The sequence below is a fragment of the Dicentrarchus labrax genome, unplaced genomic scaffold (genome assembly GCF_905237075.1).
Source record: "Dicentrarchus labrax unplaced genomic scaffold, dlabrax2021, whole genome shotgun sequence".
Lineage (NCBI taxonomy): Eukaryota > Metazoa > Chordata > Actinopteri > Moronidae > Dicentrarchus > Dicentrarchus labrax.
Genome location: NW_026136710.1, coordinates 22115192 through 22133080, shown reverse-complemented (window position 1 = coordinate 22133080; position 17889 = coordinate 22115192). Strand labels below are relative to the sequence as shown.

Genomic DNA, 17889 nt, shown 5'->3' with positions numbered 1-17889 from the left:
ACATCATTCTCAGTGCGTTCCAAAGTCGTTACATCACTGAGTTTTGCGGCCACCGTAGTTTCTCCTACATGCTTCAAAGGCAAGTTATATTCAGCAGTCTGCAACTTCAGGGAAACAGAAACAAACAGCTAAGTCCCCAGTTTCATTTACCTGTCCATCCACATCAACATTCTACCTCTGAATCTTGTTTTGTTTTGTTTGTTGTTTAACACCTCAACCTGACTTCTTCCTTTAGCTCCAGACAAAAAAAAAAATCATAATCCCTACAGCCACTAGGGGGCTTTGCCATTTAAACACAAATGTCACTTTTGGGCAGTGTAGTGTTATGTTTAAAATAGGCAAATAAATTCAATTCAATTTATGCAATATTCTGCAGCTCAGCACTCAGTATACTGTCTTTTTTTCAATGCAGCATTGTCTACATAAAGAACACACAAGAGTGCAGACTTTAAATAATTAGTAATAAAAAGAATAATGGCTCCAGGATGCTTCCTTTATGGGCTTAAAACAGGAAAGCATACAATTGAAGGTCCAGTGTGATACATTGGCAAAAAGGGAAAATAATATGCGTAACTGTGTTTTCATAAGTGTGAAATCACCAGAGTATAGGAGTGGTAAGGTTTTTGTTACCTTAGAATGAGCAGGTTTTAGCTACAGATGCAGCAGATTGCCTTTCATGGAGCCTGCCATGTTGAACCGCCATGTTTCTACAGTTGCCCAGAACGGACACTGAACAAACACTGGCTGTAGATAGCACTTCGTGGCCACTGTAGTTTCTCCTTTGCACTCAGTTTTGAATGCTGGAAGCTCTACTTTCAGGTATATGCACAGTATTTTTCTGAGGTCTCCCTCTGTGTTTATGAGAAGTACAGGTTGTCACAGTCACTAACAGGCTCAGTTGGAACTTATCATTTCCTCCAGCATGTCATGTCAGATTTAACAAGCGGTTTCATTAGCCAATGCTGGGATGCAAGCTTTGAGGCCTGTCCTGGTGTGAAACTTAAAAACTTGTCTTTAATCACATCTATAACGAAACGCACACAGCCATCACACACTAAAGCTCTGATAGCCTGCCACTTAGTTTCCATGGTGACAATTCAGGAGGTAAAATGCCCTGGTTGTGAGGCCAGGCGAGTGCTTGACATTTTCAACATGAGTAATACAACTGGGCAGTTGAGGAGAGTGAAGGAAATTACCTTCTGCACTATTTTCTCAAGTTCACACAGAGCAGATTACTAGAATACAACAGAGTAACACCAATCCCACAGACCAACTGAAGTCTAGATTATTGTCAGATCAGGAACTTCAGGTAAAGAGACACCCAAGAAAATCATAAACACAACTCACCTGGGGAGGTTACTGTATGAGATACAGTTTATTGTAATCATAAGATGCTAACAGTCTAACATAACATCAGTAGGAGCCTATTAGGATAACATGCATTAGGCATTCCCTATTACTGTCATTGACTCCGGGGACAAACACAGGCCGACAGTATGTGCTTAAATCTACAGTCTGCAATTGACTTCCAGTTAAACTAAAAAGTCTGAACATGAAACTGAGGTGCTGTTTTTTTTATCCAATCATAGTTATTCTTAATATAAGCTGAGCTTCAGAATCCTACTGACCATTCCTCTAGCATGAAACTTGATAGGGACATCAATCGTGAACATGGTAAACAGTATGCCCGTTTTTCATGAGTTTTGCAGCCATCGTAGTTTCTCACCTCAAAGCCCGTTCTCATTCCCAGGTTGTCAAATACAGACGTGAGTGTGTTTAGTTCCAACACACCAATCCAACACACTGGTCCTTTAATCAACTTCTGATAACCTTCATCAACTGATGTCCAGAAATTTAGGCTAATCACAGATTATCATCCTACCAGTACTGACAAATTATTATTATTTTTTTTTCTCTTCTTCTTCCTGTCTATCAATAACTGACAGCTCCTAGCTCCGCCCCCAAAGATTTGACTGTGATCAGTCGCGAGGGACGACCCCGCGCCATTTTAATCAGCTGGCAACCGCCGATGGAGGCTAACGGACGAATCACAGGTGAGAATTAACCCAAACACATCATTCACCACAGTCACACGTTCACTGTTCAGTTACAGCAAACACACACTATGTGTCAGAGGTAATAGTTATTTTAATTTTCAATGAACCTGCTAATTATTTTTTCAAATAATAGATAAATCATTTAGTCTGTAATATTTCTAAAAGTAGACCAAACATTATTTTCTAACATCAACACACTGTAGAGAGTACAAGAATTTGGTTGTTGCTCTGTGTATCCAAACACACGCGCACACACACACACACACACACACACACACACACACACACACGCACACACACACACACACACACACACACACACACACACACACACACACACACACACTTCCATTGTTCTCTCTCTCTGCCTCCGAGCGTTCGACCCGGCTGTAAACCCGTCTGTTTTAACGAGCTCCGCTGCTCCACCAGCGTCCTGGAGGACAAATCAAACACTCCCTGCAGGGATAACAGCACAACACAACACAGCACAACACGCACACACACACACACACACACACACACACACACACACACACACACACACACACACACACACACACACACACACATTTCATTCTCAGAAAAAGATTATACTGTTTTATCTAATCCCCTAAAAAGGTTTTCTCAATTTTCATATCTCACACAATACAACTAAATATCTGTCTGTCTTCATCCTGTAATCTAACTTTGTTCAACATTTTCAAATATTAGTCTTCCACTTTCTCTAGTCTTATATTACAATGGAAATATGAGGTGTCTCTGGTCCTAAATTCAACATCTTAAATCAATATGGATATCTTGGGTATTATATTATATTACAAACTGCATAAGAACATGCTAATGCTAACTGTTATACATTTAGTCTGTCTGAAGATCTGTACTGCACTCTGGATATAAATAAGATAAGATTTTCCTTTGGTCCTTGTAGGGAAAATTCAAATTTGGCACAGCAGCACTGGGGAAATGTAGTGCTAAGAGTAGAAAAGGATAAAAATACAACAAAATATAATCACTATATACAATAAAGTGGAATATGGTCTGGATGGATAACATGAATGGTACATGTGCAATGTTTCGAGGTATTGTGCAAAAAAAGAGTTGTACTTAACCCGATAATAGTTAAGTCTAATATCACCTTTTTTGGAAAAATTTTATTAAATTTATAACGCCCTGTCTGACAGGTTACATCCTCTACTACACACTGGATAAGAACATGCCGATAGATGATTGGGTGATGGAGGCGATCAGCGGCGACCGGCTGACCCATCAGGTCGTGGATTTGAACCTCGACACAGTCTATTACTTCAGGATTCAGGCCAAGAATGCCAAAGGAGTCGGCCCACTGTCTGAGCCTGTCCACTTCAGGACCGCCAAAGGTCTGTCTGAGTGTGTATGTGTGTGTGTGTGTGTGTGTCTGACTGAAGATCAAGACCACTGTAAATGAATTCCTTTGTTTTATATTTTATAAGTTTGCTGACTCTCTCTCTGTTGCTCTTTCAGTGGAACATCCAGATAAGATGGCTAATGATCAAGGTAGGCTCTTCCCCCCCCCCACTTGTGTGTGTCTGTGTGAATTTTAAGTCATCTGTCTCATCCACCAGTCATCTCTACTTCTGATTTTTCAGCCATCCATAAATCCTCTTTCATCTTCAAAGTCTTTTCCCCATCATGTTGTCTGTAATCATACTTATTGTTCAAATTAGCTTCAGATTCTTGATTGAGATCACTTCTAATTCAAGTCAACAATGTCAGAATAAAAAAAAAAGATATTAGTAAACAGGTAAAGCAGGTATTACCTTTGTTGGGCATAATGCGATAACACATTAGTCAAATCGACCTATAAAGATGGACGTTGTGTCTTCACTTCCTCCCACTGTACAAAAATTAAGTAGTGGGGATCAGGGTCGTGCCATGGTATCACGGCCCCGCCCATATGCCCGGCTGATTCAATCGCGAGCAGGGCTCAGCTGTCAATCATGACGTGAAACCCCCTTTTTATAGCTTCAAGTAATTCATTAAAACCAAACTGATCAGGAAAATGAACACTGGAACAAACATCAGCGTGATAAGAACTACCTAAAATGACAGAAACCATCTTTGGGAAAAATTTATTTGATGTGTACATTATTTTAGTTTGGCCCTTCTGCTAACATGGAGGCAGCTGGCGATCAATGTGTTTTGGTTTCACTTATGGAAAGTTGTCCTATCGTCCATCTTTATATATGTCGATGGTTGTTCCCAACAGTGGTAATAGCCTACTTACGGAGTAAATTCCACTACTTTCAACTAATTACATTTTCAACCTTAATCACACAATTACAATTACTGAAATGTAAATGGACTCATCAGTGGTTACATTTGGCTTACCTGAAAAGAGAGAATTGAAGCAGACATTTAAAAGTAATGCAAAAGTTATTTTTCCTAGTAACAAATTACTTGTATGTGCAGTAATTGGTAGTAATTTAATAACCTTTGAGAGAAGTAACAATTAACTGTAATTCCTAATTTTCTTACCCAACACTGGCTGTTACTAGCATCATGGTCTTGAATAAAAAGGAGGATATAAGAGAGAAAACAGGGAAGTGAGTTGAAAAAGGTCAGGAAGGAAGGAAGGAAGGAAGGAAGGTAGGATGAAGGGAGGAGAGATAGAAGGAGGGATGAGCATGGTAGGGCTGGCTGAAATCTCAGTCTTGAGAAATCACTAACAGAGAAGAAAAATGTGAAAACAGATGAACTTACTCTATTTTCCTCCAAATTGAATTAATTTTTTACTTGCATGCAAACAACCGCAACTTATCAAACTGAAGGAAAGTCGTTTGTTAATTGCCCGGCAAAAATCATTTTTCTTCGGAGAGATAGAGAGAAATAGGAGTAGAGTGTGCGAGAGGGGAATGCAAGGTTTTTGTAGTTATTAATGCAGACAAATGAGAGGCGATGGAAGAGGGCTGTTTACCATATTTAAGTTCATCAAATTAACTCAGACATAATTAACGCTCTGTTCTCTGATTCTATTAATCAGCCACAGTAAACAGCAAGCAGAAGGGGACATGATGCTAATGAATGCTCAAAACTTTTTAAATCTGCTTCACTAAACTTTGAAATCTCACAGCATCACCATCTGTGCTTGTGTTACTTTTATTTTAAAATATGAACTCGCTGTTACTCGAGATTAATTATTTAAAAGTTTAAATTCTAAAGTTTAAATTTAAATTAAAATGTTTAAAATCTGCTTCATAAATATATACACAGTGTTGTTGAAAAAAAAAAAAAAAATATCAGTAAATTATGTCATTTTATGAAGCATTTTCTAGGTCCAAATGTCACTTTAGTTAATCTCCCTCAACTCTGGTCTCAATGTTGAGATACGTAAAATGAAATAATTCATTACAATATGACATAATTTCAAATGAAATTTAATGAATATTACTTCGCACAATATGAAGTCTTTTCTGGTTTTGTCCAGTGGTCATTTGTATGATTTTTTTCCATCAAAATTTGCCTGTCCCTTACTTCTGCATCCTTACAACAACATTGAACAAAATGCCATAGTGAAAGTATTCGTCAAGTTAGGACGTGAGCAAATGGATGACAGGTTGGGTCACCTTTACTTGTAGGCCTGCAATAGGGAACTGGCTCCTTTCTGGTTTGGGCAGCTAGTTTTGAACCGTCCTGAGAATTTCTAAAAATAAATTGTGTGGAACCCTGCTGGAACCAAAAATTAGACGGTTTTGTTTGGGAACTAAAGTAGGCGTATCATATTCTGCATTGTGCAACGTCCTCTGTTGATAACATAACCTTAATAACAATGGTTTCACTCAAAAGTGGTGGACATGTGGAGTCTTGAATAGAACCAGTTCAACAACGAGAGCCAATGTGGTGGAAAAACACTGTAGTAGGCCTTTTTCACCAACAGGGCTGCATTCTGGTTGGGGCATCTAGTTTTGAACCATTCAGGAGCATTTTGACCTAAAATAAATTGATATGGATCCCAGAAAGTTGGTTCTCAGCAGGAACAAAAAAATAGCATGTTGTCCCTGCAAACAAAGTGTGAATATCTACAGGTCGGTGTGCATCTGTTGGTTACCCACAAGATCAAGAAAAACAAGATCAAATATATTAATTATTTGGGTGAGTGATCATAGTTGCAGAAACACCCAACTATGTTGGGGCAGATTTCCACTATATAGTTCAGTCTAATGTACTAGGTGGATATATGGCACTCAGACAGTATTTGTCCGAGGCGCTCAGTGCTTTCTACAAATGTATCCTGGGAATTTTTAGTGCAGCTGGACTTAAGTGCAGTGAAGCGTTTCAGGCGTTGGGACACTGAACCAGAGAGACTCAGCTCCAGTGTCAGGGTGTTAAATGGTGCTGTTTGTCACTGACAGATGTGTATGTCTGTGTGTGCGCGTGTTTGTGGTATGTGCACATGTACACACTGCGGTCCCTCTCCATATAAATCAGAAGTGTCGTCAGGGGAGGAGGGAAGATTGATGTTCAGCCCTGTTACTGTGGACCTTACACTGTAAACACACACACACAGATATACACACTGTTTAATGCACACACAAAGACAGACTGAGAAGAAACATAATTTGTGTGTGTGTGTGTGTGTGTGTGTGTGTGTGTGTGTGTGTGTGTGTGTGTGTGTGTGTGTGTGTGTGTGTGTGTGTATTTTCAGAAACATGGAAGATTTTAAAATGCAGCTTTAATCAAACCAGTGTCTACTTGATGGCTGGCGATGAAGGAACCAACTTTTAGCTTTAAAATGTGGGAGAATTATGTATCGTGCCTGACTTTAGCTTCATTTGAGGTCTTTAGATTTGGTTTCCTGATGGGAGCGACAGTGTAGAGGTTTTGAAAATCTCTCTCATCAGTTTCCAGTCTCTGTTCACTGGCAGCCTCTATGATGATCTGCTTCTGACTTCCTCTTCAGATTTCTTCCTCCAGTGTTCCTAATTCATCTACTGCCTCCCCTGCTGGTTGGTGAACTGGGGACAACATATAAGCCAGAACATTTTTTCTTTTCTTTTTTTGAAAATAATATGGTTTAATTTGACACATTTCACTTACAAATATACAGGTGTCTTAAATGGCAAATACACCGATCAGCCATATCAATATGATCACCTGGGCACCCTGTCAAACTGTGATGACACCTTTCTATCAGAACCAGCATTAACTGTTTCAGCAGTTTGAGCTACAGTAGCTCGTCTGTTGGATCGGACCACACGGGCCACAATGAGCCTCAGCCCCCTATGCCCCTGTCTCCAGTTCTTTTCCTTCCTTGGACCACTTTAATAGGTACTGACCCCTGCAGACCGGGAACACCCCACAAGAACTGCAGGTTTGGAGATGCTCTGACCTAGTCGTCTAGCCATCACAATGTGGCCCTTGTCAAAGTCACTCAGATCTTCGCTCTGCCCATTTTTCCTGCTTCTAACACATCAACTCTGAGGACAAAATGTTCTCTTGCTGCCTGATATATCCCACCCACTGACAGGTGCCATGATAACCAGATAATCAGTGTTATTCATTCACCTGTCAGTGCTCAGTATGTGCGGCTGATTGGGTATAGAGTGGTCACATAGTGATGATGTAGCTACTGTAAAAGGGACTCAAAATATACTGTACTACTTTAATGTAATGGACTAGAGATTTGATTCGGCCCAATTCATCGTGCCCAACCCAAGCAACGAAAAATTCTGTGTGAACCTGAACCAAACCAGTTTTGGGCCTGAACTCAAACTTAGTCAGGAAAAAAAAGGGGGAAGAAGAATTTAGTTAGTTTACTACAAGCTAAAGTAAACTACATTGTGCATATAATAGAGTGCAGATTATTATTAAATGAATAAATAACAAATTTAAATTCCTGTTAATTACAGTTGCAAGCACAATTATTAAAATATATATATGTATTATTTTTATCACATTTTGTGAACCCAGCCCAGCCCGGGCGGGTCTTATCGGGTCCAATTGGGTTCGGGCAGATAATCGAAGCTTTAAAATGGACTGCACTTATATAGTGCCTTTCTAGTCTTCCGACCACTACTTGTCACATTTACCCATACATGTAGAGCAATTTGAGGTTCAGTATCTTGCCCACATGCGGAATGGAGGGAGCTGGGGACTGAACTGCAGATTTTCCAATTACTGGACGACCCACTTTAACTCTGATCCACAGCTGTCCCAATATGGACGGAATCAGCATCTTGGTGCACCAATTTTGTAGGTGACAAACTGGACACTTACCAGTTTCTATATAGGCAGAATCGTTGCCAGAAGATGCAGTTGCAGCATCAATACAACTACATTTAGACAAGCTAGTCTCTCTTCTTAGATTTTTACATCTGCATTACACACAATACAGCCAGAGCTCTTACTGGCAATGAATCAAGTGAAGGGTTATTCCTCATCTGATTCAGTGGTACTATTCATTTCTTACAAATGGAGTAGATAGTTAATTAGAGATATTCAACATCCATTGTTAGCACCCGTACTCTTCACACGTTTTCAGAGGATAATACACTGTTGTCTTTGTGAGGCACTGAAGATGATCCCAACATTCATTAAGATTGTATGGATAGATTAGTTGAGTACTGTGAAAAGAATCACTTATTAATCCAAAGAAGTTTTGGTCTTTCAGTCTTTCACCAGTTACTGTCCATACACAATTTGAACCAGTATCTATGTGGACTCTCTTGGACTCTTGGAGTGCACATATAGACTATATCTGTAGTAGGATACAACGATGCATTTACTTTCTTAGGATACTATGGTCATTTGGAAACTATTGTTTTTCTGATCTATAATACAGTGTTATGCAGTATCTACGTATCTGTTAAAGTTTGTGGCTCAAAAGCTTGAGTCAACTTTTCAAACTGCATATACTAACAGGATGTTGTCTCTTGGCTGGTAAGATTACATCACACCCCTCCCATAGTTTATTTGAAGAACATCAGCTTTTGCAATCAAACAGAAGAGTCCACAGGCTCGGCTGAACAGACTGCAGAACTTAAAAAAACTGTTAAAACTGTTAAAAAAAAGAGTTTGGGTTCTAAGTAGGCCTCAGTGTTCATGTGTAGACTAAGCACTGAATGTAAAAGGAAGGGATTAAATTGGCCACACAACATAGATGTATTCATAATGTCTGATTATGATACGTTGTGTTTAGTTATTTATGTGAAACAGTGTACACCTTGGGATGTAATGATAACGTAACCTTCAAGTCACAGTGACTTGGTCCTGTCAGGTAGCGGCTATGTCAAGAGGGTCCAACTGCAGACCTGGAAGTTCAAGCTTGTTCTCTCTGTGCTCTGCTAAGGTTGTCTTTTGTCATTGATTTTGACCCGGATTTTAATGGACGTGATAATTGCAGCCAAGAAGTAAAGAGCGTTCTGTTGGGTGAACTCAAGATTGCATCTCTATTTCTTTGCTGAGGATGCACTGCTGAGGGTTTAAGTCCGCCCTTATTGCCTTTTTTTGTCACTGTTTTTCACAGGTGTAACTAGTTAGCAAGCAAGTTAGGTAACATGCCGTCCCCATTCTTAAACCTGTCTACAGTACTTTTTGGTAGCCATCAATGGACACAGCATCAGACCCATATGAATCACTGAAAAAAATCGGAGATGTGGACAGTACTCAGCTAATTGACAGAATATTGTTTTAGCCTTGGCTAGCCCAGTTTCACTGAATTCAGTAGGAGATACCAGGTTAACCAGGTGGCTTCAGTCTTCCTAAAATTCTGGCTAAAGCTCTGGTTTGGCTGAAGGCGCAAGACATTACATATGCAAATTAATGGAATTATAAGAAAATATTTCCACACTGTAAATTTAGGACCTGTTGTTCTAAGGCCCCTGGGAAGTTGTTTGTAATCCAGTCTCATCACCTTTACCTGTCTTTAGTTAATGGTTTAGGCACCTGAAACTCTTATGGGAATACATTCCAAATATCCAGTGAAGTGTTAGTATCCAGGCAGGTGGATAAAACCTGAAGATTTAGACTAAATGCACTCTCAGGAAAGAACTACACACACAAACACACAGCACATGTATGACAAGCATGCGTGTGTATGTGTGTGTGTGTGTGTGTGTGTGGCCCATCTTAACAAAGTAATTTATTTCCTAACAAGGAACCAATCTCTCTCTCCGATCCCTCTATTCCATCTGCAAAATGACTCTGGTTTTCCTTCTTCACCTCTTTCCTTTTTTTGTTCCTTCCTGATGATCCTGTTTATTTCTCACCCTCCAGGTCGAGGGGGAGACCACACTTACTGGCCGTCTGACACCAACCTGATCGACAGGAGCAGCATCAACGGTAACACACACACACACACACACACACACACACACACACACACACTTCTTCTGCTTGACTGAATCTGACTGTCAGAAAGTAGAATTACATTTGGGTTCATTATAGGACTTGATACCGTAATGAGATGTGTGTGTGTGTGTGTGTGTGTGTGTGTGTGTGTGTGTGTGTGTGTGTGTGTGTGTGTGTGTGATATTTTGCAGCATCATCAGATTATCACAGCGACTCAGTTAGTGTCTTTGATCACTCAGCTCAGTCATGTCTAAACTTACTTTAATGACTCGCTGCGTCCTGACGAGGAGCTGCAGCTCACTGATTTACAGTCCTTTAGCGTCGCTTCCTGTTTGCTGTTGTATTGCCGTCGGCAGAAAAAATTAATTAGATTCACTATCTCACCATCAATCAGTCCTTTTAGAAACTGGAGAAAATAATAATCTATGTTGAGGAACAGGATTAAGGCGTAGTGGCATATAAATCTTCCGCTTGTAGTTTTTAATATAATGACACAAACAACAACATTATTGATAATCAGGAAAGTGACAGTAGCTTCTAGTTAGAAAAAAAAACAAACAATAGGACTAAGAGTATCAAACATAAATATGGCAATTCTGATCATGATAATAAAGAATTATTATTACATTACCCTTTTTGTATTCATATTCTTTTTATTTAACTTTAATTTATCCTCACATATTGAGAAGACTACCAAATCTCTATAAGAGGTTAGTAGTCATATCATTTGTAATATTAGCTACAATTCATAATTGAATGACAAAACTCATACTAATGCTTTTATCAATACTCATTAGTATCAACAGTATTAGTAAACTCTAATTGTAATGATAATGCTGATGATAATACCTATGCTAATATTCATTCTAATACTAGCTAATGCTAATTCTAATACCAAAGGTACCCTAAGACCCATGCTAATATTATTTTTATACCAATACTAATGCTGTGTCTCAATTTGAATACTTCCATACTATTTTGAGTACATAAGTGTGTACTTACACACCGGATGGTGAGTGTGGAACGCTGGACACTTTTCACACTTAGTGGTCGTCATTTTCGCTGCATAGCAGAAGGGGTGTAGAAGAAGGTGACATGGTAAAATGTTGCGTTCCTCATTTCTGGTAAGTGCATAACTGACGTGCTCGATTTGGGAAAACAGACAGAGCATAACACTAGTTCTAATGTTAATCCAAATCATACTCCTACAATACCCCTTTTAATTCTAATACTAACAATAATTACAACTTGTATTGAGTGCTGCAGGGAGGATGTGTAGGCAAACCTGGAAGTTGGCAGTGCTCTGGTTCCCTCTAAAAAACACCAATGGGATTGTTCTTGGGTTTTGAATAATGAACTCGCTTCTTCAAGCATAAATGCAATCACTGTGAGTTGGCAATGCACTGATAGAGATGGCTATACTAATAGCTACTAGCTAATGCTAATATTAATGATAAAAGTAATTACACTAATGCTTATGGAAATACTCTGCTAGACACTATGCTAATACTAATGTTGTTGCTATTAATATCACTGAAACTACTGCTAAAGCTATTGCCAATATCATAAATCAGTGTGTGTGTGTGTGTGTGTGTGTGTGTGTGTGTGTGTGTGTGTGTGTGTGTGTGTGTGTGTGTGTGTGTGTGTGTGTGTGTGTGTGTGTGTGTGGCGTTGTTGCTGCTGCTGCTGCTGGAGGCAATCATAAATCCGTCCTCTCTGACCTCCGCCCTCCTCTGGCTTTATGGTGGGTCGGCAAGGGCGAAGCCTCGTTCGTCAGCTCCACCGTATTTCATCTTTAACGCGGTGTCGTCCTTTATGTCGCAGAGCTTCCTCTCACTTGAAAAATTACCTCCAGAGAAGATTCACCTCTGACTCTTTCCATCAGGTCACAGCTCCGCAGCTCTCTGCGTTTACTGTCTGTACAGATCTGATCCGGCCTGTACTGATCCACTGACAGTGCCTGGGCAGGTTGTAGGTTTGATACACACATTCACTAAAGTTTCCTTATTTGTTCCTTATTCTCTCCAGAGGAGGTAATGTTGAAGGTTGTCGGGATAAGAGCTCCATACTGCTCAAGCAATTAAAGTTAAAATATCTCAGCTTTAAGTGAAAGGAACTGGCTGTTCAAAAGAGTTCTTAATGGAAGACATTAACATCTCCAACCCTCATATTTCCCTGAAACCTTGGTGAAAAGGAATAACAGTCATTTTCTCCTCTTTATGAGGTCTGGCTTTACATGCGTACGACATGAATGATTTATTTTATTTGCATGTATCCATAGGAGACATGATAAACCATTTGGCATGAATCCCAGTGTGCATTTATTGTACAGATAGATAGATAGATAGATAGATAGATAGATAGATAGATAGATAGATAGATAGATAGATAGATAGATAGATAGATAGATAGCCAGACAGTCAGCCAGCTCACGTTTGAAATGTTTATTACAGCAGTATAGCATATTTAGATTTTGGCGTCTAGGCTCCGACCTCATCATTCCTCACTGATATGTTTACATAGAGATATTGGGGAGTGATGCGCAAATACCTTAAACCCCCAGCCAGAGCCTACAGGTGGATGCTGGGTGGTGGGGGGGCTTACAGAGCAGCAGCAGCAATACAGATGCAGGGCAACAGCGGCATTGACAGAGCAGAGGGAGAGCTGGGAAACTGTGCAGTTTAAATTGACTGCCAGATTGGAAGGGTGCATTTGGTTTGTGATTATGGAATAAGGCATGTCATGTGTGTATAGCAGCGCAGCTCGAGTTGACTGCCTGAACTAGCTCTCAGGCTTCGCTCCATTTATGCTAAAAACTAAATATATATATATTAAAAAATGATACACAGAAGAATTTATGAACAAGTAAAAAAAAAAATAAAACTAGAAAATAGAAACTATAGACAGCAGTCTGTCATCCGATTAAAATTGTTGCACATAGAAACCTTGCACACATTTTATTAATCTATTTATTGCAAATGAGATGGAGTAATCAAAGTGATTTCAGCATGTATATTACAGAATGACATTAAATGTATCATTTTAACAACAATGAATCATTAGAAGTTTTTATTTCATAAATTTGAATTAGAGCTATTAGTTTGAACGTGGTTCAGTTTCAAAGTATAATTACCTGTTTTGAATTCTTTTTAAATTATGTATAATATAAACTGTAAACGCAACAGACAGTTTGAAGTAGTTTCCCTTGTGAGCCACTAGAGGGCACTTGACTTTTAGCATGACCCATAGCATGCCCAATGGACCTGTCCGTAAACTCAGCTAGCGGTGTTTTGTTGTTTGCTACTAAAATAGAGAACACTAGCAAGCAAAGCATGGAACAAAGCCACCCTGAGCGGTTTGTACAAAGCAGCTGTCTAACTCTACAACCACTGCAAATCTGCAGACACACTTGCTAATGTTAGTTTCCCACCGAAGTGAGGCAGCAGAGCGGAGGCACCACAGACAAGTGGAGCTTCTGGAGCCTTGCCAGAAACTCGTAAAAATGCCATCACCGAAAAGAGACCAAGATTTATATGTAAGACTGTGCCCATTGGTGTGGTAAGAGCAAATGTCTTATCCTATAGTATAGTTTTTACGTTGTGCCATACATTCGTACAATGTGTTTATAAATAATTTATTCAAATTCATTCAAAAGAATTGCATGACATTTGATAAAACGTTCTTTTTTCTTGTATCAAGTTACACATTTATGTTCAGTCAGACTTTTGAGCCTTTAATTAGTCCTCACGTCTGTGTAGTGAGGAGAACACATTTTTCAATAAGCTCTAGTGCTCTACCAAACAGCTGAGCAGAACCTTAAAGGGTTAAGGAATTTTAATACTTTAACTACAAAAACAGACCATTGTCCTGTTTGACAGGCAGGTGTGATGTGAGATTGATTATGTGTATTTCCCTCCTCTGGTTTCTCTACAGTTTTTTTCCCCCTCAGCTACAGGGCTTCATGTCTCAGTCTACAAGAATTAAATGTGGAAAGTAAAAGGACTGAATGTGAATGTGAATCAGCCAGCGGGTTCTATGTAGCTGCTTAGCTTTGTTTCCCTGTTGGATTCCTGGACTTCCTGTCTCTGTCTCGCTTGTGTTGATATTGTTGTGGCCTTACAATGACTGAGGCCTTCTGATTTATTCCACACAGTGTCACTGAGCCGCTGGGGGTTCAGTGCCAGGCTCAAGGGCATCTCAGCAGAGGTTGTTAACACTCCTGTTTACATCAGTGCCATACATGTTGCCTGCGGCTCAGCTTTGACTTCTCTCTTGCTCCTGTCACTTATTGTATTCATCTACAACTTTTTTATGATTTGTTCATTATAGTCCATCAAATTCAGATTCATTCGATTTAACAATTCTTACTTTAAAGCTGCAGCAGGTAACTTTTTTTTGTCATGATTAAAGGTATGGTTTCATCAGTGTATAATCAGCTGAATATGGGAATGGTTGTGTTTTCATTACCTTAGAATGAGCTGTTGTTATCTACAGAGAGACTCCATCTTACACACTGGCCCTTTAGAAGGCTATACAGTACAGTGTACAGTATTCAACACCCTGTATCCCAGCTGTCTCAAACTGCCGGCCCAGGGGCCATTTGGCCCTCCCTCCCCCTGTCCTGCGATATGATGTCAAAAATATAATAATCCAAACCACAAGATTAAAGAAACAAAAACATTTTATTTGTTTCATATCTATTTAAACACCATCTTTATATATAATTAAAATAAACATGATTCTGTTTTAAAAAATGTATTTTGTTTTAGTCAAATAAAGGTCTAAGGTGGCAGCAAATACGTGCCAAAGGTTGATAAGAAGAGAGCAGGTTTGGGCCTTTATTTGTTGTTTAGCTGTGAACAACAAAGCTGATATAACGTGTAGTTTGCTTTTTTTTTGTTAGTCATTATTTTAGAGTTATTCTTATCTTATCTTATCTTTTTTTCCTCTTCTCCTTTCTATTTCTCGGCTTATACACCACTTCCCCTTATTGCTCCTCAACACCAACATGTGCACTCTCATCACACACACACACACACACACACACACACACACACACACACACACACAAACACACACTTGAATCCTATACAATAGGCTGCACTGTACCCATATCAATATCCTTGTTTTTGTGTTGTTATTTTTTTGTCTAATCTCACAAAATAAAAAGAGCAAACAAACAACCCATTCCAAGTCAAAAATAAAAAACTAGTACTTCTACTTGAACATTGAAGTGGCCCCCCTGTTAGCTGGCATTTCCAGCAGTGGCCCCAACCCAGTTTGAGTTTGAGAACGCTCTGTCCTCTCAGTTTGGATACAGAAAAGCTCTTTAAAAAATGTTTTGAAAATGTGACCTAAAGATGTCTCTCTCTCTCACAAAGCAGCAGCCGTTGATGCAATAAATCACCAGCTGCAGGAGATTGACAACATTACTGAACAAGGTGTAAAACAGTTGACAATGATGTGATAATAATAATTGGACGTCATTACTGAAGTTAATGTAGTCTTCCTGTGTTCTGTGCCTGAGCAGAGTGATTAGTATGTCACTCCATTCATCCAAGACTGATTGTTCAGATTGCCATCTGATCACATTCCTGCTCCCCAAACGTTGAACCCTTTTGATTTTAATGACCTCCGTGACCTTTACGTTAGCACCGCCTCGAAGCCAGGACCAGACCTCAGCAAAAGGTCAGATTGCAATGTGAAAGCAAATGAAAGACTTGTATGGAAAAAAGGAAAGGGGAGAAAGATGATGAAATCTAACTTAGAACAAGAAAAGAAAGTGATGTTGTGGTCCCTGTGCTGTCGCTGTAAGCTGTGATGGATTGTGGTTTTCATTGAGAGAGACGACTGAATGGAAAGAGAAAGAAAGAGAAAGAGGGAAGGTGAAGAGGTAAAGTGCCTCTCTCTCGCATGCATTTTTCTTCTTTTTTCCTCCTCCTTCCTGCATTTTCCTCCATCTCCTCCCCCTCTCCTCTCTTCCATCCACCACTCTGCCCTTTCTTACTCTCTTATCTCCTCTCCATCATCTTTTTTCTTTCTTTCCCCCCACTTCTTCTCCTCCCTCTCTTTAACACACTTCTCCCTCCTCTCCATCCAGACTTCATTCTTTGTGTTCCCCATTCTCTCTCTCTCTCTCTATCTCTCTCTCTCTCTCTGCTCCAAGGTCGAGTTAATGAATGACAGAGCGTGTCATCAATTCCCCTTTCTCCCTTTACACCTGTCATACCCTCGCTCACTCAGGCTCACTCACGCTCACACACACACACACACACACACACACACACACACACACACACACACACACACACACAAACACCAAACACATTCCACACACACACACACACACACACACACACACACACACACACACACACACACACACACACAGACACATACACAGTGTATTGATTGGTGCAGCAGCAGCATTGTCGGTGTAGTAAAACCATTTTGGGTTTGGCTTTTATTTTGTAGCAGTGTGTCTTCATATCACTTTATTTTTTAAAAATTTATTAAAAAGACTTAAATAAGGTGGACTAACAGGATCATGAAGATTAAATGTATTGATTCGCTTATATTTATGTTAAATTGCATTTATGTTCTTACTCCTCACCTCTCAACATTCAAAAATGCAAATCAAACACTACGGTTTAGATAAATAAAATATAATTAACTTAGTGTAAAGTCAATGTATCAGCTTTCAAAATACAATGACTTCTGCATTAAAGACAATACCTACAATGTACATGTGACATCCTGTATGGAAGTCTATTGTTGTCAATATTAAAATGAAATAATGAAATGAAATTGAATTTTCCCTTTCTGTGCATATGGTATATGACCAAATTAATAATAATTCTAAATTGCAATTTTCATTTTCATTTAAAAAAAATGCGTGCTTACTGCCAAAATATAAATAAAAGTGAAACTTACTGTTGAATTTAAATGAAATCTATATTGAAAAATACATTTTAATGTACTCTGTGCCATAATAACAAAGAAATATGAAATAGCCTTTTCATTTCAACCTAAACTTGAAAATGAAGTTTTATTCTTGTCCTTATGAGTAGTAATGGTGTGTTTCATGAAAATTGCACACAATTTCAGGTTTATGAAATAGTTTAATTTTTGTACTGGCAGCCATAGACGTTCATAATCCTCAAACCCTTCCGATAAGTAAAAACCATGCTTTATATTTTTTTCACTGCCTCTTCTATTTTATATGTATTTCAGAGTCTCCCATTGGTCAGATGCGTCCACCTCACGGCAGCGCTACACCTCAGAAGAACAGTAATCTCCTGGTCATCATCGTGGTTTCCGTGGGGGCCGTCACAGTCGTTGTGGTTGTCATTGTGGCGCTCATCTGCACCCGACGCTCGTCCGCCCAGCAGAGGAAGTAAGACATTTCATTCATCTGTGTGATGGCAGTAAACAGCTGTCAGGGTAACAAGGCAGATGGTTAATGAGCAGTTTTTTTGTTTTTTATTTTTTTCTTAGAGTCTCTGAT

At 39.3% G+C, this 17889-nt stretch overlaps 1 protein-coding gene across 2 annotated transcripts in view; it reads left to right on the top strand.

Annotated features, from left to right (window-relative positions):
- The window catches only part of dcc (DCC netrin 1 receptor), a 281121-nt gene that overhangs the window by 206926 nt on the left and 56306 nt on the right, over window positions 1-17889 (top strand). For both annotated transcript variants that reach the window (XM_051413496.1, XM_051413495.1), the window contains exons 19-23: window positions 1947-2054; window positions 3239-3433; window positions 3558-3590; window positions 10308-10373; window positions 17616-17778. In XM_051413496.1, the coding sequence (XP_051269456.1) occupies window positions 1947-2054; window positions 3239-3433; window positions 3558-3590; window positions 10308-10373; window positions 17616-17778 (565 nt within the window). The remainder of the gene's footprint in view (window positions 1-1946; window positions 2055-3238; window positions 3434-3557; window positions 3591-10307; window positions 10374-17615; window positions 17779-17889) is intronic.